At 44.1% G+C, this 24,594-nt stretch overlaps 1 protein-coding gene across 1 annotated transcript in view; it reads left to right on the top strand.

The window, feature by feature from the left end:
• The window catches only part of nuf2 (UF2 component of NDC80 kinetochore complex), a 42,452-nt gene extending 18,953 nt beyond the window's left edge, over positions 1 to 23,499 (top strand). The window contains exons 7-13 of the mRNA XM_084172781.1: positions 7,053 to 7,126; positions 7,268 to 7,361; positions 7,482 to 7,544; positions 7,637 to 7,915; positions 11,614 to 11,789; positions 12,935 to 13,070; positions 22,173 to 23,499. Coding sequence (XP_084028907.1) covers positions 7,053 to 7,126; positions 7,268 to 7,361; positions 7,482 to 7,544; positions 7,637 to 7,915; positions 11,614 to 11,789; positions 12,935 to 13,070; positions 22,173 to 22,280 — 930 coding nt within the window. The 3' untranslated portion in view covers positions 22,281 to 23,499. The remainder of the gene's footprint in view (positions 1 to 7,052; positions 7,127 to 7,267; positions 7,362 to 7,481; positions 7,545 to 7,636; positions 7,916 to 11,613; positions 11,790 to 12,934; positions 13,071 to 22,172) is intronic.
• Positions 23,500 to 24,594: the final 1,095 nt, after the last annotated feature.

The raw sequence follows: 24,594 nt of genomic DNA, 5'->3' as shown, positions 1-24,594 counted from the left end.
TACGGTAGTGTGGTTAGTATGGTACGGTAGTGTGGTTAGTATGGTAGTATGGTACGGTAGTGTGGTTAGTGTGGTTAGTACGGTAGTGTGGTTAGTATGGTACGGTAGTGTGATTAGTATGGTACGGTAGTGTGGTTAGTATGGTAGTATGGTACGGTAGTGTGATTAGTATGGTACGGTAGTGTGGTTAGTATGGTACGGTAGTGTGATTAGTATGGTACGGTAGTGTGATTAGTATGGTACGGTAGTGTGGTTAGTATGGTACGGTAGTATGGTACGGTAGTGTGGTTAGTATGGTACGGTAGTGTGATTAGTATGGTACGGTAGTGTGATTAGTATGGTACGGTAGTGTGGTTAGTATGGTACGGTAGTGTGGTTAGTATGGTACGGTAGTGTGATTAGTATGGTACGGTAGTGTGATTAGTATGGTGCGGTAGTGTGATTAGTATGGTACGGTAGTGTGGTTAGTATGGTACGGTAGTGTGGTTAGTATGGTACGGTAGTGTGGTTAGTATGGTACGGTAGTGTGGTTAGTATGGTACGGTAGTGTGGTTAGTATGGTACGGTAGTGTGGTTAGTATGGTACGGTAGTGTGATTAGTATGGTACGGTAGTGTGATTAGTATGGTACGGTAGTGTGGTTAGTATGGTAGTATGGTACGGTAGTGTGATTAGTATGGTACGGTAGTGTGGTTAGTATGGTACGGTAGTGTGATTAGTATGGTACGGTAGTGTGATTAGTATGGTACGGTAGTGTGGTTAGTATGGTACGGTAGTATGGTACGGTATTGTGGTTAGTATGGTACGGTAGTGTGATTAGTATGGTACGGTAGTGTGGTTAGTATGGTACGGTAGTGTGATTAGTATGGTACGGTAGTGTGGTTAGTATGGTACGGTAGTGTGGTTAGTATGGTACGGTAGTGTGGTTAGTATGGTACGGTAGTGTGATTAGTATGGTACGGTAGTGTGATTAGTATGGTACGGTAGTGTGGTTAGTATGGTACGGTAGTGTGGTTAGTATGGTACGGTAGTGTGATTAGTATGGTACGGTAGTGTGATTAGTATGGTACGGTAGTGTGATTAGTATGGTTCGGTAGTGTGGTTAGTATGGTACGGTAGTGTGGTTAGTATGGTACGGTAGTGTGGTTAGTATGGTACGGTAGTGTGGTTAGTATGGTACGGTAGTGTGATTAGTATGGTACGGTAGTGTGGTTAGTATGGTACGGTAGTGTGGTTAGTATGGTACGGTAGTGTGGTTAGTATGGTACGGTAGTGTGGTTAGTATGGTACAGTAGTGTGGTTAGTATGGTACGGTAGTGTGGTTAGTATGGTACGGTAGTGTGGTTAGTATGGTACGGTAGTGTGGTTAGTATGGTACGGTAGTGTGGTTAGTATGGTATGGTAGTGTGGTTAGTATGGTACGGTAGTGTGGTTAGTATGGTACGGTAGAGTGGTTAGTATGGTAGTATGGTACGGTAGTGTGGTTAGTATGGTACGGTAGTGTGGTTAGTATGGTACGGTAGTGTGATTAGTATGGTACGGTAGTGTGGTTAGTATGGTAGTATGGTACGGTAGTGTGGTTAGTATGGTACGGTAGTGTGATTAGTATGGTACGGTAGTGTGGTTAGTATGGTACGGTGGTGTGGTTAGTATGGTACGGTAGTGTGGTTAGTATGGTACGGTAGTGTGGTTAGTATGGTACTGTAGTGTGGTTAGTATGGTATGGTAGTGTGGTTAGTATGGTACGGTAGTGTGGTTAGTATGGTACGGTAGAGTGGTTAGTATGGTAGTATGGTACGGTAGTGTGGTTAGTATGGTACGGTAGTGTGGTTAGTATGGTACGGTAGTGTGATTAGTATGGTACGGTAGTGTGGTTAGTATGGTAGTATGGTACGGTAGTGTGGTTAGTATGGTACGGTAGTGTGATTAGTATGGTACGGTAGTGTGGTTAGTATAGTACGGTAGTGTGGTTAGTATGGTACGGTTGTGTGGTTAGTATGGTACGGTAGTGTGGTTAGTATGGTACGGTAGTGTGATCAGTATGGTACGGTAGTGTGGTTAGTATGGTACGGTAGTGTGGTTAGTATGGTACTGTAGTGTGGTTAGTATGGTACGGTAGTGTGGTTAGTATGGTTCGGTAGTGTGGTTAGTATGGTACGGTAGTGTGGTTAGTATGGTACGGTAGTGTGATTAGTATGGTACGGTAGTGTGGTTAGTATGGTACGGTAGTGTGATTAGTATGGAACGGTAGTGTGGTTAGTATGGTACGGTAGTGTGGTTAGTATGGTACGGTAGTGTGATTAGTATGGAACGGTAGTGTGGTTAGTATGGTACGGTAGTGTGGTTAGTATGGAACGGTAGTGTGATTAGTATGGTACGGTAGTGTGATTAGTATGGTACGGTAGTGTGGTTAGTATGGTACGGTAGTGTGATTAGTATGGAACGGTAGTGTGATTAGTATGGTAGTATGGTATGGTAGTGTGGTTAGTGTGGTTAGTACGGTAGTGTGGTTAGTATGGTACGGTAGTGTGATTAGTATGGAACGGTAGTGTGATTAGTATGGTACGGTAGTGTGGTTAGTATGGTACGGTAGTGTGGTTAGTATGGTACGGTAGTTTGGTACGGTAGTGTGGTTAGTATGGTACGGTAGTGTGGTACGGTAGTGTGATTAGTATGGTACGGTAGTGTGGTTAGTATGGTACGGTAGTGGGGTTAGTATGGTACGGTAGTGTGGTTAGTATGGTACGGTAGTGTGGTTAGTATGGTAGTATGGTACGGTAGTGTGGTTAGTATGGTACGGTAGTGTGGTTAGTATGGTACGGTAGTGTGGTTAGTATGGTACGGTAGTGTGGTTAGTATGGTACGGTAGTGTGGTTAGTATGGTACGGTAGTGTGGTTAGTATGGTACGGTAGTGTGGTTAGTATGGTACTGTAGTGTGGTTAGTATGGTACTGTAGTGTGGTTAGTATGGTACGGTAGTGTGGTTAGTATGGTACGGTAGAGTGGTTAGTATGGTAGTATGGTACGGTAGTGTGGTTAGTATGGTACGGTAGTGTGGTTAGTATGGTACGGTAGTGTGATTAGTATGGTACGGTAGTGTGGTTAGTATGGTAGTATGGTACGGTAGTGTGGTTAGTATGGTACGGTAGTGTGATTAGAATGGTACGGTAGTGTGGTTAGTATAGTACGGTAGTGTGGTTAGTATGGTACGGTAGTGTGGTTAGTATGGTACGGTAGTGTGGTTAGTATGGTACGGTAGTGTGATCAGTATGGTACGGTAGTGTGGTTAGTATGGTACGGTAGTGTGGTTAGTATGGTACGGTAGTGTGGTTAGTATGGTACGGTAGTGTGGTTAGTATGGTTCGGTAGTGTGGTTAGTATGGTACGGTAGTGTGGTTAGTATGGTACGGTAGTGTGATTAGTATGGTACGGTAGTGTGATTAGTATGGTACGGTAGTGTGGTTAGTATGGTACGGTAGTGTGATTAGTATGGTACGGTAGTGTGGTTAGTATGGTACGGTAGTGTGATTAGTATGGTAGTATGGTACGGTAGTGTGGTTAGTATGGTATGGTAGTGTGGTTAGTATGGTACGGTAGTGTGATTAGTATGGTACGGTAGTGTGGTTAGTGTGGTTAGTACGGTAGTGTGATTAGTATGGTACGGTAGTGTGGTTAGTATGGTACGGTAGTGTGGTTAGTATGGTACGGTAGTGTGATTAGTATGGTACGGTAGTGTGGTTAGTGTGGTTAGTACGGTAGTGTGATTAGTATGGTACGGTAGTGTGGTTAGTATGGTACGGTAGTGTGGTTAGTATGGTACGGTAGTGTGGTTAGTATGGTACGGTAGTGTGGTTAGTATGGTATGGTAGTGTGGTTAGTATGGTACGGTAGTGTGATTAGTATGGTACGGTAGTGTGGTTAGTATGGTACGGTAGTGTGGTTAGTATGGTACGGTAGTGTGATTAGTATGGTACGGTAGTGTGGTTAGTATGGTACGGTAGAGTGGTTAGTATGGTAGTATGGTACGGTAGTGTGATTAGTATGGTACGGTAGTGTGATTAGTATGGTACGGTAGTGTGGTTAGTATGGTACGGTAGTGTGGTTAGTATGGTAGTATGGTACGGTAGTGTGATTAGTATGGTTCGGTAGTGTGATTAGTATGGTACGGTAGTGTGGTTAGTATGGTACGGTAGTGTGGTTAGTATGGTACGGTAGTGTGGTTAGTATGGTACGGTAGTGTGGTTAGTATGGTACGGTAGTGTGGTTAGTATGGTACGGTAGTGTGATTAGTATGGTACGGTAGTGTGGTTAGTATGGTTCGGTAGTGTGGTTAGTATGGTACGGTAGTGTGGTTAGTATGGTTCGGGACTGTGGTTAGTATGGCACGGTAGTGTGGTTAGTATGGTACGGTAGTGTGATTAGTATGGTACGGTAGTGTGGTTAGTATGGTACGGTAGTGTGGTTAGTATGGTACGGTAGAGTGGTTAGTATGGTAGTATGGTACGGTAGTGTGGTTAGTATGGTACGGTAGAGTGGTTAGTATGGTACGGTAGTGTGGTTAGTATGGTACGGTAGTGTGATTAGTATGGTACGGTAGTGTGGTTAGTATGGTACGGTAGTGTGGTTAGTATGGTACGGTAGTGTGATTAGTATGGTACGGTAGTGTGGTTAGTATGGTAGTATGGTACGGTAGTGTGGTTAGTATGGTACGGTAGTGTGGTTAGTATGGTACGGTAGTGTGGTTAGTATGGTACGGTAGTGTGGTTAGTATGGTACGGTAGAGTGGTTAGTATGGTAGTATGGTACGGTAGTGTGGTTAGCATGGTACGGTAGTGTGGTTAGCATGGTACGGTAGTGTGGTTAGTATGGTACGGTACTGTGGTTAGTATGGCATGGTAGTGTGGTTAGTATGGTACGGTAGTGTGATTAGTATGGTACGGTAGTGTGGTTAGTATGGTACGGTAGAGTGGTTAGTATGGTAGTATGGTACGGTAGTGTGGTTAGTATGGTACGGTAGAGTGGTTAGTATGGTACGGTAGTATGGTTAGTATGGTACGGTAGTGTGATTAGTATGGTACGGTAGTGTGGTTAGTATGGTACGGTAGTGTGGTTAGTATGGTACGGTAGTGTGATTAGTATGGTACGGTAGTGTGGTTAGTATGGTAGTATGGTACGGTAGTGTGGTTAGTATGGTACGGTAGTGTGGTTAGTATGGTACGTTAGTGTGGTTAGTATGGTACGGTAGTGTGGTTAGTATGGTACGGTAGAGTGGTTAGTATGGTAGTATGGTACGGTAGTGTGGTTAGCATGGTACGGTAGTGTGGTTAGCATGGTACGGTAGTGTGGTTAGTATGGTACGGTACTGTGGTTAGTATGGCACGGTAGTGTGGTTAGTATGGTACGGTAGTGTGATTAGTATGGTACGGTAGTGTGGTTAGTATGGTACGGTAGTGTGGTTAGTATGGTACGGTAGAGTGGTTAGTATGGTAGTATGGTACGGTAGTGTGGTTAGTATGGTACGGTAGTGTGGTTAGTATGGTACGGTAGTGTGGTTAGTATGGTACGGTAGTGTGATTAGTATGGTAGTATGGTACGGTAGTGTGGTTAGTATGGTACGGTAGTGTGATTAGTATGGTACGGTAGTGTGGTTAGTATGGTACGGTAGTGTGGTTAGTATGGTACGGTAGTGTGGTTAGTATGGTACGGTAGTGTGGTTAGTATGGTACGGTAGTGTGGTTTACATTTACATTTACATTTTAGTCATTTAGCAGACGCTCTTATCCAGAGCGACTTACAGGAGCAATTAGGGTTAAGTGCCTTGCTCAAGGGCACATTTACGTCATTTAGCAGACGCTCTTATCCAGAGCGACTCACCAATTGGTGCGTTCACCCTATAGCCAGTGGGATGACCACTTTACAATTTTGGGGGGGGGGGGGTAGAAGGATTACTTTATCCTATCCCAGGTATTCCTTAAAGAGGTGGGGTTTCAAATGTCTCCGGAAGGTGGTGAGCGACTCCGCTGTGTGTGTGGGGGGTAGAAGGATTACTTTATCCTATCCCAGGTATTCCTTAAAGAGGTGGGGTTTCAAATGTCACCGGAAGGTGGTGAGCGACTCCGCTGTGTGTGTGGGGGGGGTAGAAGGATTGCTTCTATGTCTAGTATGGTACGGTAGTGTGGTTAGTATGGTACGGTAGTGTGGTTAGTATGGTACGGTAGTGTGGTTAGTATGGTACGGTAGTGTGGTTAGTATGGTACGGTAGTGTGGTTAGTATGGTACGGTAGTGTGGTTAGTATGGTACGGTAGTGTGATTAGTATGGTACGGTAGTGTGGTTAGTATGGTACGGTAGTGTGGTTAGTATGGTACGGTAGTGTGGTTAGTATGGTACGGTAGTGTGATTAGTATGGTACGGTAGTATGGTTAGTATGGTACGGTAGTGTGGTTAGTATGGTACGGTAGTGTGGTTAGTATGGTACGGTAGTGTGGTTAGTATGGTACGGTAGTGTGGTTAGTATGGTACGGTAGTGTGGTTAGTATGGTACGGTAGTATGGTTAGTATGGTACGGTAGTATGGTTAGTATGGTACGGTAGTGTGGTTAGTATGGTACGGTAGTGTGGTTAGCATGGTACGGTAGTGTGGTTAGTATGGTACGGTAGTGTGGTTAGTATGGTACGGTAGTGTGGTTAGTATGGTACGGTAGTGTGGTTAGTATGGTACGGTAGTGTGGTTAGTATGGTAGTATGGTACGGTAGTGTGATTAGTATGGTACGGTAGTGTGGTTAGTATGGTACGGTAGTGTGGTTAGTATGGTACGGTAGTGTGATTAGTATGGTACGGTAGTGTGGTTAGTATGGTACGGTAGTGTGGTTAGTATGGTAGTATGGTACGGTAGTGTGATTAGTATGGTACGGTAGTGTGGTTAGTATGGTACGGTAGTGTGGTTAGTATGGTACGGTAGTGTGGTTAGTATGGTACGGTAGTGTGGTTAGTATGGTACGGTAGAGTGGTTAGTATGGTACGGTAACAGTAGTCTGTTCTCTTGTTGTTTCAGAGAGAAGACATGGACAAGCTTCAGGCCTACTCACGAGGAACTAAAGACGCACAGAAGAAAATGGACAAGCTGACGTAAGAATGAGAGGATGAGATGTAGCCCTGGAAGCTGAACAGATCTGTACAGCATTAGACTTTTGAGATGTAGCCCTGGAAGCTGAACAGATCTGTAGTACAGTGAGTCCTGACCTTTGACTCCTCTCCTCCTCTCTCCAGTACCATCCCTCCAGAGCAGCAGGCTGAAGCGAGGGAATTGGACTCTGCTCTCTCTGACCTGCAGACCAACACCATGCACCAGTACCAGGAAGTGGTAGGTACTGTACAGTACTCCACCAGGTCATATTCATTAGGTACCAAATGGAACAAAAGACTGAAACAGGGAGGGACTACCTGGACTTGTTCAAGAAGAAACGTTTATGTTTTGTTTCAGAATGCAATCAATGAGAATATTGCAGAGTGGAAAACTGAGATGGCAGAGAAGTCCCAAAAACTGGTAAGTTATGATCAAGCTGAAGAATGCTTTGAAATGTTGAAGTGATAATCCTGCGTACATGTTATCATGCAAGACGACTCTGTGTTTGTCAGACCCAGTTGAAGGTCGACGTGGCCACTCTAAAGGAGAACATTGGTAAGCTAAAGTCTCAGATCGTTGAGTCTCCTGAAGAGATGAAGATTCAGATGGAGAAGATGAAGGAGAACGTGAAGAACATCAAGCTGGCCATCGAGACGGCAGACGAGCGCCTGGTGGGGCTGCAGGGTAATGTCCAGGGTGTGACTCACAGCGAGGCAGAGATCCAGCTGATGTTTAAATTACTGCAGGACCTCCAGAGCTCCATGAACAAGACCCAACAACACCAGGAAGAGGTTAGTACTGCTGCTGTTAGACCCAACAACAACAGGAAGAGGTTAGTATTGTTGTTGTTGTTGTTAGACCCAACAACACCAGGAAGAGGTTAGTGCTGTTGTTGTTGTTAGACCCAACAGCACCAGGAAGAGGTTAGTACTGCTGTTGTTAGACCCAACAGCACCAGGAAGAGGTTAGTGCTGTTGTTGTTAGACCCAACAGCACCAGGAAGAGGTTAGTGCTGTTGTTGTTAGACCCAACAGCACCAGGAAGAGGTTAGTGCTGTTGTTGTTAGACCCAACAGCACCAGGAAGAGGTTATTGCTGTTGTTGTTAGACCCAACAGCACCAGGAAGAGGTTAGTGCTGTTGTTGTTAGACCCAACAGCACCAGGAAGAGGTTAGTGCTGTTGTTGTTAGACCCAACAGCACCAGGAAGAGGTTAGTATTGTTGTTGTTGTTAGACCCAACAGCACCAGGAAGAGGTTAGTGCTGTTGTTGTTGTTAGACCCAACAGCACCAGGAAGAGGTTAGTAGTGCTGTTGTTGTTGTTAGACCCAACAGCACCAGGAAGAGGTTAGTATTGTTGTTGTTGTTAGACCCAACAGCACCAGGAAGAGGTTAGTGCTGTTGTTGTTGTTAGACCCAACAGCACCAGGAAGAGGTTAGTATTGTTGTTGTTGTTAGACCCAACAGCACCAGGAAGAGGTTAGTGCTGTTGTTGTTGTTAGACCCAACAGCACCAGGAAGAGGTTAGTGCTGTTGTTGTTGATAGACCCAACAGCACCAGGAAGAGGTTAGTAGTGCTGTTGTTGTTGTTAGACCCAACAGCACCAGGAAGAGGTTAGTGCTGTTGTTGTTGTTAGACCCAACAGCACCAGGAAGAGGTTAGTAGTGCTGTTGTTGTTGTTAGACCCAACAGCACCAGGAAGAGGTTAGTAGTGCTGTTGTTGTTGTTAGACCCAACAGCACCAGGAAGAGGTTAGTGCTGTTGTTGTTGTTAGACCCAACAGCACCAGGAAGAGGTTAGTGCTGTTGTTGTTGTTAGACCCAACAGCACCAGGAAGAGGTTAGTGCTGTTGTTGTTAGACCCAACAGCACCAGGAAGAGGTTAGTATTGTTGTTGTTGTTAGGCCCAACAGCACCAGGAAGAGGTTAGTATTGCTGTTGTTAGACCCAACAGCACCAGGAAGAGGTTAGTGCTGTTGTTGTTGTTAGACCCAACAGCACCAGGAAGAGGTTAGTGCTGTTGTTGTTAGACCCAACAGCACCAGGAAGAGGTTAGTGCTGTTGTTGTTAGACCCAACAGCACCAGGAAGAGGTTAGTATTGTTGTTGTTGTTAGACCCAACAGCACCAGGAAGAGGTTAGTGCTGTTGTTGTTGTTAGACCCAACAGCACCAGGAAGAGGTTAGTAGTGCTGTTGTTGTTGTTAGACCCAACAGCACCAGGAAGAGGTTAGTATTGTTGTTGTTGTTAGACCCAACAGCACCAGGAAGAGGTTAGTGCTGTTGTTGTTGTTAGACCCAACAGCACCAGGAAGAGGTTAGTATTGTTGTTGTTGTTAGACCCAACAGCACCAGGAAGAGGTTAGTGCTGTTGTTGTTGTTAGACCCAACAGCACCAGGAAGAGGTTAGTGCTGTTGTTGTTGATAGACCCAACAGCACCAGGAAGAGGTTAGTAGTGCTGTTGTTGTTGTTAGACCCAACAGCACCAGGAAGAGGTTAGTGCTGTTGTTGTTGTTAGACCCAACAGCACCAGGAAGAGGTTAGTAGTGCTGTTGTTGTTGTTAGACCCAACAGCACCAGGAAGAGGTTAGTAGTGCTGTTGTTGTTGTTAGACCCAACAGCACCAGGAAGAGGTTAGTGCTGTTGTTGTTGTTAGACCCAACAGCACCAGGAAGAGGTTAGTGCTGTTGTTGTTGTTAGACCCAACAGCACCAGGAAGAGGTTAGTGCTGTTGTTGTTAGACCCAACAGCACCAGGAAGAGGTTAGTATTGTTGTTGTTGTTAGGCCCAACAGCACCAGGAAGAGGTTAGTATTGCTGTTGTTAGACCCAACAGCACCAGGAAGAGGTTAGTGCTGTTGTTGTTGTTAGACCCAACAGCACCAGGAAGAGGTTAGTGCTGTTGTTAGACCCAACAGCACCAGGAAGAGGTTAGTATTGCTGTTGTTAGACCCAACAGCACCAGGAAGAGGTTAGTGCTGTTGTTGTTGTTGTTGTTGTTAGACCCAACAGCACCAGGAAGAGGTTTGTGCTGCTGTTGTTAGACCCAACAGCACCAGGAAGAGGTTAGTGCTGTTGTTGTTGTTGTTAGACCCAACAGCACCAAGAAGAGGCTTTAGGACAGTTGTGTCCTGTCCTGCTGTGTACTGTCCTGCTGTGTACTGTCCTGCTGTGTACTGTCCTGCTGTGTACTGTCCTACTGTGTACTGTCCTACTGTGTCCTGTCCTACTGTGTACTGTCCTGCTGTGTCCTGTCCTGCTGTGTACTGTCCTACTGTGTACTGTCCTGCTGTGTCCTGTCCTGCTGTGTCCTGTCCTACTGTGTACTGTCCTACTGTGTACTGTCCTGCTGTGTCCTGTCCTACTGTGTACTGTCCTGCTGTGTCCTGTCCTGCTGTGTCCTGTCCTGCTGTGTCCTGTCCTGCTGTGTCCTGTCCTGCTGTATACTGTCCTGCTGTATACTGTCCTGCTGTATACTGTCCTGCTGTGTACTGTCCTGCTGTGTACTGTGTCCTGTCCTGCTGTATACTGTCCTGCTGTGTCCTGTCCTGCTGTGTACTGTCCTGTTGTGTCCTGTCCTACTGTGTCCTGTCCTGCTGTGTGCTGTCCTGCTGTATATTGTCCTGCTGTGTGCTGTGTCCTGTCCTGCTGTATACTGTCCTGCTGTGTACTGTCCTACTGTGTACTGTCCTACTGTGTACTGTCCTGCTGTGTACTGTCCTGCTGTGTACTGTCCTACTGTGTACTGTCCTGCTGTGTCCTGTCCTGCTGTGTCCTGTCCTGCTGTGTCCTGTCCTGCTGTGTCCTGTCCTGCTGTATACTGTCCTGCTGTGTACTGTCCTGCTGTGTACTGTCCTGCTGTGTCCTGTCCTGCTGTGTCCTGTCCTGCTGTGTCCTGTCCTGCTGTATACTGTCCTGCTGTGTACTGTCCTGCTGTGTACTGTGTCCTGTCCTGCTGTGTCCTGTCCTGCTGTATATTGTCCTGCTGTGTACTGTGTCCTGTCCTGCTGTGTACTGTCCTGCTGTGTGCTGTGTCCTGTCCTGCTGTGTCCTGTCCTGCTGTGTCCTGTCCTGCTGTGTATACTGATAGATAGGCCTAGTGTACGGTTCTGTCTGTCTGTCTGGTGGCTGACCTGCCTATACTGATAGATAGGCCTAGTGTACGGTTCTGACTGTCTGTCTGGTGGCTGACCTGCCTATACTGATAGATAGGCCTAGTGTACGGTTCTGACTGTCTGTCTGGTGGCTGACCTGCCTATACTGATAGATAGGCCTAGTGTACATTTTATGAATTTTTCTTATTGTTTTAACGGAAAAGAGATAAAATTGCAGTTTAAATGTCCATTTGACACATCCCTACCTACAACAAGTTCACCAACAATCACACTAACAAGAGCCCACATGAAGCATTCATTAAATGTTATTAAACTTGGACCTCAAATGTGATGCTTTTGCCGGCTAAGGTGTGTGTGTGTGTGTGTGTGTGTGTCTAGGTCCAGAAGCTGGTCTGTGTGTATGAGACACAGCAGAAGGAACTGAAGAACCTTGGTGTGATGGGGGGTCAGCTGAAGAGAGCTTTAGGGATGAAGATGGACAAGGAGTCCAAACAACAGATACGACGACAGAAGAAGAAGGAGATGAAGGATCAACACGTTCAGGATGTACTGGGGTAGGAGGAGAGGAGAGGGGGTAGGAGGAGAGGAGAGGGGGTAGGAGGAGAGGAGAGGGGGTGGGGTAGGAGGAGATGAGAGGGTAGGAGGAGAGGAGAGGGGGTAGGGGAGAGGAGAGGGGGTAGGGGAGAGGAGAGGGGGTAGGGGAAAAGGGGTAGGAGGAGAGGAAAGGGGGTAGGGGAGAGGGGGTGGGGAGAGGAGAGGGGGTAGGGGGAGAGGAGAGGGGGAGAGGAAGGAGGAGAGGAGAGGGGGTAGGAGGAGAGTAGAGGGGGTGGGGTAGGAGGAGAGGAGAGGGGGTAGGAGGAGAGGAGAGGGGGTGGGGTAGGAGGAGAGGAGAGGGGGTGGGGTAGGAGGAGAGGAGAGGGGGTAGGGGAGAGGAGAGGGGGTAGGGTAGGAGGAGAGGAGAGGGGGTAGGAGGAGAGGGGGTAGGGGAGAGGAGAGGAGAGGGGGTGGGGTAGGAGGAGAGGAGAGGGGGTAGGGGAGAGGGTGGGGGAGAGGAGAGAGGGTAGGGTGGGGGAGAGGAGAGAGGGTGGGGGAGAGGAGAGAGGGTGGGGTGGGGGAGAGGAGAGAGGGTGGGGGAGAGGAGAGGGGGTAGGAGGAGAGGAGAGGGGGTAGGGGAGAGGAGAGGGGGTAGGAGGGGGTGGGGTAGGAGGAGAGGAGAGGGGGTAGGAGGAGAGGGGGTAGGGGAGAGGAGAGAGGGTAGGGTGGGGGAGAGGAGAGAGGGTAGGGTGGGGGAGAGGAGAGAGGGTAGGGTGGGGGAGAGGAGAGAGGGTGGGGGAGAGGAGAGAGGGTGGGGTGGGGGAGAGGAGAGAGGGTGGGGGAGAGAGGGTGGGGTGGGGGAGAGGAGAGAGGGTGGGGTGGGGGAGAGGAGAGAGGGTGGGGTGGGGGAGAGGAGAGCGGGTGGGGGCGGGGGGGAGAAGACAGGCTGAGAGGAGAGGAGAGGACCAGGTAGCTTAGTGGTTAAGAGCGTTGTGCCAGTAATCGAAAGGTCGCTGGTTCTAATCCCCGAGCCGACTAGGTGAAAAATCTGCCGATGTGCCCTTGAGCAAGGCACTTAACCCTAATTGCTCCTGTAAGTCGCTCTGGATAAGAGCGTCTGCTAAATGACGTAAATGTAAATGTAAATATATGTGTGCCTTTATAGTCAGTGTGACCATGTTCACCAGAAGAGGGAGCAGATAGCGGACCAGATCCAGGAGATAGACAGAGAGACTCAACACCACCGCAGTCAGGTGACCACCCTGAGGGACGCCTGCAGCCAGGAGACTGAGAAAGCACAGGTAACACACCATGTCTAGTAGCTATAGTAACCGGTAACACACCATGTCTAGTAGCTATAGTAACCGGTAACACACCATGTCTAGTAGCTATAGTAACAGGTAACACACCATTTCTAGTAGCTATAGTAACAGGTAACACACCATGTCTAGTAGCTATAGTAACAGGTAACACACCATGTCTAGTAGCTATAGTAACAGGTAACACACCATGTCTAGTAGCTATAGTAACAGGTAACACACCATGTCTAGTAGCTATAGTAACCGGTAACACACCATGTCTAGTAGCTATAGTAACAGGTAACACACCATGTCTAGTAGCTATAGTAACAGGTAACACGCCATGTCTAGTAGCTATAGTAACAGGTAACACACCATGTCTAGTAGCTATAGTAACAGGTAACACACCATGTCTAGTAGCTATAGTAACAGGTAACACACCATGTCTAGTAGCTATAGTAACAGGTAACACACCATGTCTAGTAGCTATAGTAACAGGTAACACGCCATGTCTAGTAGCTATAGTAACAGGTAACACACCATGTCTAGTAGCTATAGTAACAGGTAACACACCATGTCTAGTAGCTATAGTAACCGGTAACACACCATGTCTAGTAGCTATAGTAACCGGTAACACACCATGTCTAGTAGCTATAGTAACAGGTAACACACCGTGTCTAGTAGCTATAGTAACAGGTAACACACCATGTCTAGTAGCTATAGTAACAGGTAACACACCATGTCTAGTAGCTATAGTAACAGGTAACACACCATGTCTAGTAGCTATAGTAACAGGTAACACACCATGTCTAATAGCTATAGTAACCGGTAACACACCATGTCTAGTAGTTATAGTAACAGGTAACACACCATGTCTAGTAGCTATAGTAACAGGTAACACACCATGTCTAGTAGCTATAGTAACAGGTAACACACCATGTCTAGTAGCTATAGTAACAGGTAACACACCATGTCTAGTAGCTATAGTAACAGGTAACACACCATGTCTAGTAGCTATAGTAACAGGTAACACGCCATGTCTAGTAGCTATAGTAACAGGTAACACGCCATGTCTAGTAGCTATAGTAACAGGTAACACACCATGTCTAGTAGCTATAGTAACAGGTAACACACCATGTCTAGTAGCTATAGTAACCGGTAACACACCATGTCTAGTAGCTATAGTAACCGGTAACACACCATGTCTAGTAGCTATAGTAACAGGTAACACACCATGTCTAGTAGCTATAGTAACAGGTAACACACCATGTCTAGTAGCTATAGTAACAGGTAACACACCATGTCTAGTAGCTATAGTAACAGGTAACACACCATGTCTAGTAGCTATAGTAACAGGTAACACACCATGTCTAGTAGCTATAGTAACAGGTAACACACCATGTCTAGTAGCTATAGTAACCGGTAACACACCATGTCTAGTAGCTATAGTAACCGGTAACACACCATGTCTAGTAGCTATAGTAACAGGTAACACACCATGTCTAGTAGCTATAGTAACAGGTAACACACCATGTCTAGTAGCTATAGTAACAGGTAACACACCATGTCTAGTAGCTATAGTAACAGGTAACACACCATGTCTAGTAGCTATAGTAACAGGTAACACACCATGTCTAGTAGCTATAGTAACAGGTAACACACCATGTCTAGTAGCTATAGTAACAGGTAACACGCCATGTCTAGTAGCTATAGTAACAGGTAACACGCCATGTCTAGTAGCTATAGTAACAGGTAACACGCCATGTCTAGTAGCTATAGTAACAGGTAACACACCATGTCTAGTAGCTATAGTAACAGGTAACACGCCATGTCTAGTAGCTATAGTAACAGGTAACACACCATGTCTAGTAGCTATAGTAACAGGTAACACGCCATGTCTAGTAGCTATAGTAACAGGTAACACGCCATGTCTAGTAGCTATAGTAACAGGTAACACGCCATGTCTAGTAGCTATAGTAACAGGTAACACACCATGTCTAGTAGCTATAGTAACAGGTAACACACCATGTCTAGTAGCTATAGTAACAGGTAACACACCATGTCTAGTAGCTATAGTAACCGGTAACACACCATGTCTAGTAGCTATAGTAACAGGTAACACACCATGTCTAGTAGCTATAGTAACAGGTAACACACCATGTCTAGTAGCTATAGTAACCGGTAACACGCCATGTCTAGTAGCTATAGTAACAGGTAACACGCCATGTCTAGTAGCTATAGTAACAGGTAACACACCATGTCTAGTAGCTATAGTAACAGGTAACACGCCATGTCTAGTAGCTATAGTAACAGGTAACACGCCATGTCTAGTAGCTATAGTAACAGGTAACACACCATGTCTAGTAGCTATAGTAACAGGTAACACACCATGTCTAGTAGCTATAGTAACCGGTAACACACCATGTCTAGTAGCTATAGTAACCGGTAACACACCATGTCTAGTAGCTATAGTAACAGGTAACACACCATGTCTAGTAGCTATAGTAACAGGTAACACACCATGTCTAGTAGCTATAGTAACAGGTAACACACCATGTCTAGTAGCTATAGTAACAGGTAACACACCATGTCTAGTAGCTATAGTAACAGGTAACACACCATGTCTAGTAGCTATAGTAACAGGTAACACACCATGTCTAATAGCTATAGTAACCGGTAACACACCATGTCTAGTAGCTATAGTAACCGGTAACACACCATGTCTAGTAGCTATAGTAACAGGTAACACACCATGTCTAGTAGCTATAGTAACAGGTAACACACCATGTCTAGTAGCTATAGTAACAGGTAACACACCATGTCTAGTAGCTATAGTAACAGGTAACACACCATGTCTAGTAGCTATAGTAACAGGTAACACACCATGTCTAGTAGCTATAGTAACAGGTAACACACCATGTCTAGTAGCTATAGTAACAGGTAACACGCCATGTCTAGTAGCTATAGTAACAGGTAACACGCCATGTCTAGTAGCTATAGTAACAGGTAACACACCATGTCTAGTAGCTATAGTAACAGGTAACACACCATGTCTAGTAGCTATAGTAACAGGTAACACACCATGTCTAATAGCTATAGTAACCGGTAACACACCATGTCTAGTAGCTATAGTAACCGGTAACACACCATGTCTAGTAGCTATAGTAACAGGTAACACACCATGTCTAGTAGCTATAGTAACAGGTAACACACCATGTCTAGTAGCTATAGTAACAGGTAACACACCATGTCTAGTAGCTATAGTAACAGGTAACACACCATGTCTAGTAGCTATAGTAACAGGTAACACACCATGTCTAGTAGCTATAGTAACAGGTAACACACCATGTCTAGTAGCTATAGTAACAGGTAACACGCCATGTCTAGTAGCTATAGTAACAGGTAACACGCCATGTCTAGTAGCTATAGTAACAGGTAACACGCCATGTCTAGTAGCTATAGTAACAGGTAACACACCATGTCTAGTAGCTATAGTAACAGGTAACACGCCATGTCTAGTAGCTATAGTAACAGGTAACACACCATGTCTAGTAGCTATAGTAACAGGTAACACGCCATGTCTAGTAGCTATAGTAACAGGTAACACGCCATGTCTAGTAGCTATAGTAACAGGTAACACGCCATGTCTAGTAGCTATAGTAACAGGTAACACACCATGTCTAGTAGCTATAGTAACAGGTAACACACCATGTCTAGTAGCTATAGTAACAGGTAACACACCATGTCTAGTAGCTATAGTAACCGGTAACACACCATGTCTAGTAGCTATAGTAACAGGTAACACACCATGTCTAGTAGCTATAGTAACAGGTAACACACCATGTCTAGTAGCTATAGTAACCGGTAACACGCCATGTCTAGTAGCTATAGTAACAGGTAACACGCCATGTCTAGTAGCTATAGTAACAGGTAACACACCATGTCTAGTAGCTATAGTAACAGGTAACACACCATGTCTAGTAGCTATAGTAACAGGTAACACGCCATGTCTAGTAGCTATAGTAACAGGTAACACGCCATGTCTAGTAGCTATAGTAACAGGTTACACGCCATGTCTAGTAGCTATAGTAACAGGTAACACACCATGTCTAGTAGCTATAGTAACAGGTAACACACCATGTCTAGTAGCTATAGTAACAGGTAACACACCATGTCTAGTAGCTATAGTAACAGGTAACACACCATGTCTAATAGCTATAGTAACCGGTAACACACCATGTCTAGTAGTTATAGTAACAGGTAACACACCATGTCTAGTAGCTATAGTAACAGGTAACACACCATGTCTAGTAGCTATAGTAACAGGTAACACGCCATGTCTAGTAGCTATAGTAACAGGTAACACGCCATGTCTAGTAGCTATAGTAACAGGTAACACACCATGTCTAGTAGCTATAGTAACAGGTAACACACCATGTCTAGTAGCTATAGTAACAGGTAACACACCATGTCTAATAGCTATAGTAACCGGTAACACACCATGTCTAGTAGTTATAGTAACAGGTAACACGCCATGTCTAGTAGCTATAGTAACAGGTAACACGCCATGTCTAGTAGCTATAGTAACAGGTAACACGCCATGTCTAGTAGCTATAGTAACAGGTAACACACCATGTCTAGTAGCTATAGTAACCGGTAACACACCATGTCTAGTAGCTATAGTAACAGGTAACACACCATGTCTAATAGCTATAGTAACCGGTAACACACCATGTCTAGTAGTTATAGTAACAGGTAACACACCATGTCTAGTAGCTATAGTAACAGGTAACACACCATGTCTAGTAGTTATAGTAACAGGTAACACGCCATGTCTAGTAGCTATAGTAACAGGTAACACACCATGTCTAGTAGTTATAGTAACAGGTAACACACCATGTCTAGTAGCTATAGTAACCGGTAACACACCATGTCTAGTAGCTATAGTAACAGGTAACACACCATGTCTAGTAGCTATAGTAACCGGTAACACACCATGTCTAGTAGCTATAGTAACCGGTAACACACCATGTCTAGTAGCTATAGTAACAGGTAACACACCATGTCTAGTAGCTATAGTAACAGGTAACACGCCATGTCTAGTAGCTATAGTAACAGGTAACACGCCATGTCTAGTAGCTATAGTAACAGGTAACACGCCATGTCTAGTAGCTATAGTAACAGGTAACACACCATGTCTAGTAGCTATAGTAACAGGTAACACACCATGTCTAGTAGCTATAGTAACAGGTAACACACCATGTCTAGTAGCTATAGTAACCGGTAACACACCATGTCTAGTAGCTATAGTAACAGGTAACACACCATGTCTAGTAGCTATAGTAACAGGTAACACACCATAAATGTCTAGTATGTCTATAGTGTATGGTGTGTAGATATACAGTATGTCTATGGTGTATGGTGTGGAGATATACAGTACGTCTATGGTGTATGGTGTGTAGATATACAGTACGTCTATAGTGTATGGTGTGTAGATATACAGTACGTCTATAGTGTATGGTGTGTAGATATACAGTACGTCTATAGTGTATGGTGTGTAGATATACAGTACGTCTATAGTGTATGGTGTGTAGATATACAGTACGTCTATAGTGTATGGTGTGTAGATATACAGTACGTCTATGGTGTGTAGATATACAGTACGTCTATAGTGTATGGTGTGTAGATATACAGTACGTCTATAGTGTATGGTGTGTAGATATACAGTACGTCTATGGTGTATGGTGTGTAGATATACAGTACGTCTATGGTGTATGGTGTGGAGATATACAGTACGTCTATAGTGTATGGTGTGTAGATATACAGTACGTCTATAGTGTATGGTGTGTAGATATACAGTACGTCTATAGTGTATGGTGTGTAGATATACAGTACGTCTATAGTGTATGGTGTGTAGATATACAGTATGTCTATAGTGTGTAGATATACAGTACGTCTATGGTGTATGGTGTGTAGATATACAGTACGTCTATAGTGTATGGTGTGTAGATATACAGTACGTCTATGGTGTATGGTGTGTAGATATACAGTACGTCTATGGTGTATGGTGTGTAGATATACAGTACGTCTATAGTGTATGGTGTGTAGATATACAGTACGTCTATAGTGTATGGTGTGTAGATATACAGTACGTCTATAGTGTATGGTGTGTAGATATACAGTACGTCTATGGTGTGTAGATATACAGTACGTCTATGGTGTGTAGATATACAGTACGTCTATAGTGTATGGTGTGGAGATATACAGTATGTCTATGGTGTATGGTGTGTAGATATACAGTACGTCTATAGTGTATGGTGTGGAGATATACAGTATGTCTATGGTGTATGGTGTGGAGATATACAGTACGTCTATAGTGTATGGTGTGTAGATATACAGTACGTCTATAGTGTATGGTGTGTAGATATACAGTACGTCTATAGTGTATGGTGTGTAGATATACAGTATGTCTATGGTGTATGGTGTGTAGATATACAGTACGTCTATAGTGTATGGTGTGGAGATATACAGTATGTCTATAGTGTATGGTGTGTAGATATACAGTACGTCTATAGTGTGTAGATATACAGTACGTCTATAGTGTATGGTGTGGAGATATACAGTATGTCTATAGTGTGTAGATATACAGTACGTCTATAGTGTATGGTGTGTAGATATACAGTACGTCTATAGTGTATGGTGTGTAGATATACAGTATGTCTATGGTGTATGGTGTGTAGATATACAGTACGTCTATAGTGTATGGTGTGTAGATATACAGTACGTCTATAGTGTATGGTGTGTAGATATACAGTATGTCTATGGTGTATGGTGTGGAGATATACAGTACGTCTATAGTGTATGGTGTGTAGATATACAGTACGTCTATAGTGTATGGTGTGTAGATATACAGTACGTCTATAGTGTATGGTGTGTAGATATACAGTACGTCTATAGTGTATGGTGTGTAGATATACAGTATGTCTATAGTGTATGGTGTGTAGATATACAGTACGTCTATACTGTATGGTGTGTAGATATACAGTACGTCTATAGTGTATGGTGTGGAGATATACAGTATGTCTATGGTGTATGGTGTGTAGATATACAGTATGTCTATAGTGTATGGTGTGTAGATATACAGTACGTCTATAGTGTATGGTGTGTAGATATACAGTACGTCTATAGTGTGTAGATATTATACAGTACGTCTATAGTGTATGGTGTGTAGATATACAGTACGTCTATAGTGTATGGTGTGTAGATATACAGTACGTCTATAGTGTATGGTGTGTAGATATACAGTACGTCTATAGTGTATGGTGTGTAGATATACAGTACGTCTATAGTGTGTAGATATTATACAGTACGTCTATAGTGTATGGTGTGGAGATATACAGTACGTCTATAGTGTATGGTGTGTAGATATACAGTACGTCTATAGTGTATGGTGTGTAGATATACAGTACGTCTATAGTGTATGGTGTGTAGATATACAGTACGTCTATAGTGTGTAGATATTATACAGTACGTCTATAGTGTATGGTGTGGAGATATACAGTACGTCTATAGTGTATGGTGTGTAGATATACAGTATGTCTATAGTGTATGGTGTGTAGATATACAGTATGTCTATGGTGTATGGTGTGGAGATATACAGTACGTCTATGGTGTATGGTGTGTAGATATACAGTACGTCTATAGTGTATGGTGTGTAGATATACAGTACGTCTATAGTGTATGGTGTGTAGATATACAGTACGTCTATAGTGTATGGTGTGGAGATATACAGTATGTCTATAGTGTGTAGATATACAGTACGTCTATAGTGTATGGTGTGTAGATATACAGTACGTCTATAGTGTATGGTGTGTAGATATACAGTACGTCTATAGTGTATGGTGTGTAGATATACAGTACGTCTATGGTGTGTAGATATACAGTACGTCTATAGTGTATGGTGTGTAGATATACAGTATGTCTATGGTGTATGGTGTGGAGATATACAGTACGTCTATAGTGTATGGTGTGTAGATATACAGTACGTCTATAGTGTATGGTGTGGAGATATACAGTACGTCTATAGTGTATGGTGTGTAGATATACAGTACGTCTATAGTGTATAGTGTGTAGATATACAGTATGTCTATAGTGTATGGTGTGTAGATATACAGTACGTCTATAGTGTATGGTGTGTAGATATACAGTACGTCTATAGTGTATGGTGTGGAGATATACAGTATGTCTATAGTGTATGGTGTGTAGATATACAGTACGTCTATAGTGTGTAGATATACAGTACGTCTATAGTGTATGGTGTGTAGATATACAGTATGTCTATGGTGTATGGTGTGGAGATATACAGTACGTCTATAGTGTATGGTGTGTAGATATACAGTACGTCTATAGTGTATGGTGTGGAGATATACAGTACGTCTATGGTGTATGGTGTGGAGATATACAGTATGTCTATAGTGTATGGTGTGGAGATATACAGTACGTCTATAGTGTATGGTGTGTAGATATACAGTACGTCTATAGTGTATGGTGTGGAGATATACAGTACGTCTATAGTGTATGGTGTGTAGATATACAGTACGTCTATAGTGTATGGTGTGTAGATATACAGTACGTCTATAGTGTATGGTGTGTAGATATACAGTACGTCTATAGTGTATGGTGTGTAGATATACAGTACGTCTATAGTGTATGGTGTGTAGATATACAGTACGTCTATAGTGTATGGTGTGTAGATATACAGTATGTCTATAGTGTATGGTGTGTAGATATACAGTACGTCTATAGTGTATGGTGTGTAGATATACAGTACGTCTATGGTGTATGGTGTGTAGATATACAGTACGTCTATAGTGTATGGTGTGTAGATATACAGTACGTCTATAGTGTATGGTGTGTAGATATACAGTACGTCTATAGTGTATGGTGTGTAGATATTATACTCTATATCTCGTGTATCTACACACCTTACATATTCAGACCTGACAACCTGTACGCATTTTGCATACACGCTACACAATTTGAGGTCAAAGTCCACTGGTGCAATATCAACCTTGATACTGAACTTGTCCTATCATCTTTTTATAGGACCTGTTTGATCGTCTACTGGCGGCTCTGGAGCATTTCCATAAGCGCATACAGAACCACATCGTCGAGGGCAACAACGACATCGTCAAGATGACAGCTAACTTCTAACCCAGTGGAGTTGACTCCTCTCCACAACCCAGTCATAGTTTAGCTCTGCTAACTTCTAACCCAGTGGAGTTGACTCCTCTCCATAACCCAGTCCTTAGTTTAGCTCTGCTAACTTCTAACCCAGTGGAGTTGACTCCTCTCCATAACCCAGTCCTTAGTTTAGCTCTGCTAACTTCTAACCCAGTGGAGTTGACTCCTCTCCACAACCCAGTCATAGTTTAGCTCTGCTAACTTCTAACCCAGTGGAGTTGACTCCTCTCCATAACCCAGTCCTTAGTTTAGCTCTGCTAAATTCTAACCCAGTGGAGTTGACTCCTCTCCACAACCCAGTCCTTAGTTTAGCTCTGCTAACTTCTAACCCAGTGGAGTTGACTCCTCTCCATAACCCAGTCCTTAGTTTAGCTCTGCTAACTTCTAACCCAGTGGAGTTGACTCCTCTCCATAACCCAGTCCTTAGTTTAGCTCTGCTAACTTCTAACCCAGTGGAGTTGACTCCTCTCCATAACCCAGTCCTTAGTTTAGCTCTGCTAACTTCTAACCCAGTGGAGTTGACTCCTCTCCACAACCCAGTCCTTAGTTTAGCTCTGCTAACTTCTAACCCAGTGGAGTTGACTCCTCTCCACAACCCAGTCATAGTTTAGCTCTGCTAACTTCTAACCCAGTGGAGTTGACTCCTCTCCACAACCCAGTCATAGTTTAGCTCTGCTAACTTCTAACCCAGTGGAGTTGACTCCTCTCCATAACCCAGTCCTTAGTTTAGCTCTGCTAAATTCTAACCCAGTGGAGTTGACTCCTCTCCATAACCCAGTCCTTAGTTTAGCTCTGCTAACTTCTAACCCAGTGGAGTTGACTCCTCTCCATAACCCAGTCCTTAGTTTAGCTCTGCTAACTTCTAACCCAGTGGAGTTGACTCCTCTCCATAACCCAGTCCTTAGTTTAGCTCTGCTAACTTCTAACCCAGTGGAGTTGACTCCTCTCCATAACCCAGTCCTTAGTTTAGCTCTATCACTAGTCGTGTATTTTATGTGTTTCCACTGTGTGATGTTGTGATTTACACACAGTTGTCTTATTTTGGTAACATACAAACATACTACTTTTATTTGTGAATTAAAATAGCTCTCCTCACACTGTGGTGTCACCATCTCTTAATGTTACCACTTTTCAATCTTGTATATTAGACAAAACAATTGAATAGCATGAATAAATCCTTCTAACATACGTTAGTCCCACATGGTTTCTTTGTCACTAGCTTGTACTGCACACACTAATTGGTATTTTGGCCAATCACATCAGATCTTTTCACGTGTTGTTTCAGAACTCATCTGATTGGTCAAAAGACCAATTAGTGAAAAAAAGATCAGAATTGAGCTTCCTGTATAAACGCAGCCAGTGTGGATATCCCTCCTAGAGCTAGGTTAAATACGCAGCGCAGAAGAACCCATGTTATAGCACCACTGAAATGTAATTTCCGATTGAGCCTACAAGCAGCATTTACCGTGAATGCAGTCTCCGCAAACACAGGAACATTGCCTTTTAATTTAAATATAGCGCGGATCTTCCGAGGTACAGATTTAATCTAAGGGCTGGATTCTGTAGCGCTGAAGATCTGCGTTATGGTGTGATTGAAATGTAAAGGCAATGTTTCTGCGTTCAGAGACTGCATTCACGGTAAACGCTGCGTAAAGGGGTCTACGCAGAATACGCTGCGTAAAGGGGTCTACGCAGAATACGCTGCGTAAAGGGGTCTACGCAGAATACGCTGCGTAAAGGGGTCTACGCAGAATACGCTGCGTAAAGGGGTCTACGCAGAATACGCTGCGTAAAGGGGTCTACGCAGAATACGCTGCGTAAAGGGGTCTACGCAGAATACGCAAACGGGGCCGAGTGCAGTGCAGTCTTGCAATGTCGTTTTTTGTCACAAAAGGGGTGGCTCCTTTTAAGACGCTCTGTCATTCTACAGTTTTTCTTCTACCTGGAAATTGAGACCCAACGTATCATTCCTTGCGAAGACGGGCAGAGTTTTTCTATGGAAGTCCCGCCCCTGTCTACACATATTTTCCGGTATCCTTTCTTGTATGCACACCGAAGAGATGGACGTTCTGCTACTTCGCCTCTACTACTTGCAGGTGTTTTGTGCTTTTATTTTGAGATTTGCTACCCGCAATTATGTCTTTGTCCAGTTTTGAGGAGCGTCTGTGCAAACTGGTCAGACATGAGAACACCTTTACAACCCTTCGATGAGGTCATATTGGGACAAGCAGCACCAAAAGGACAGCAGCTGGAGGGATGTCACAGATCTCACGAAATCTGAACA

The sequence above is a fragment of the Coregonus lavaretus genome (genome assembly GCF_964263955.1).
Source record: "Coregonus lavaretus genome assembly, chromosome: 12".
Taxonomy (NCBI): Eukaryota; Metazoa; Chordata; class Actinopteri; order Salmoniformes; family Salmonidae; genus Coregonus; species Coregonus lavaretus.
This window is presented reverse-complemented; position numbering and strand designations above follow the sequence as displayed.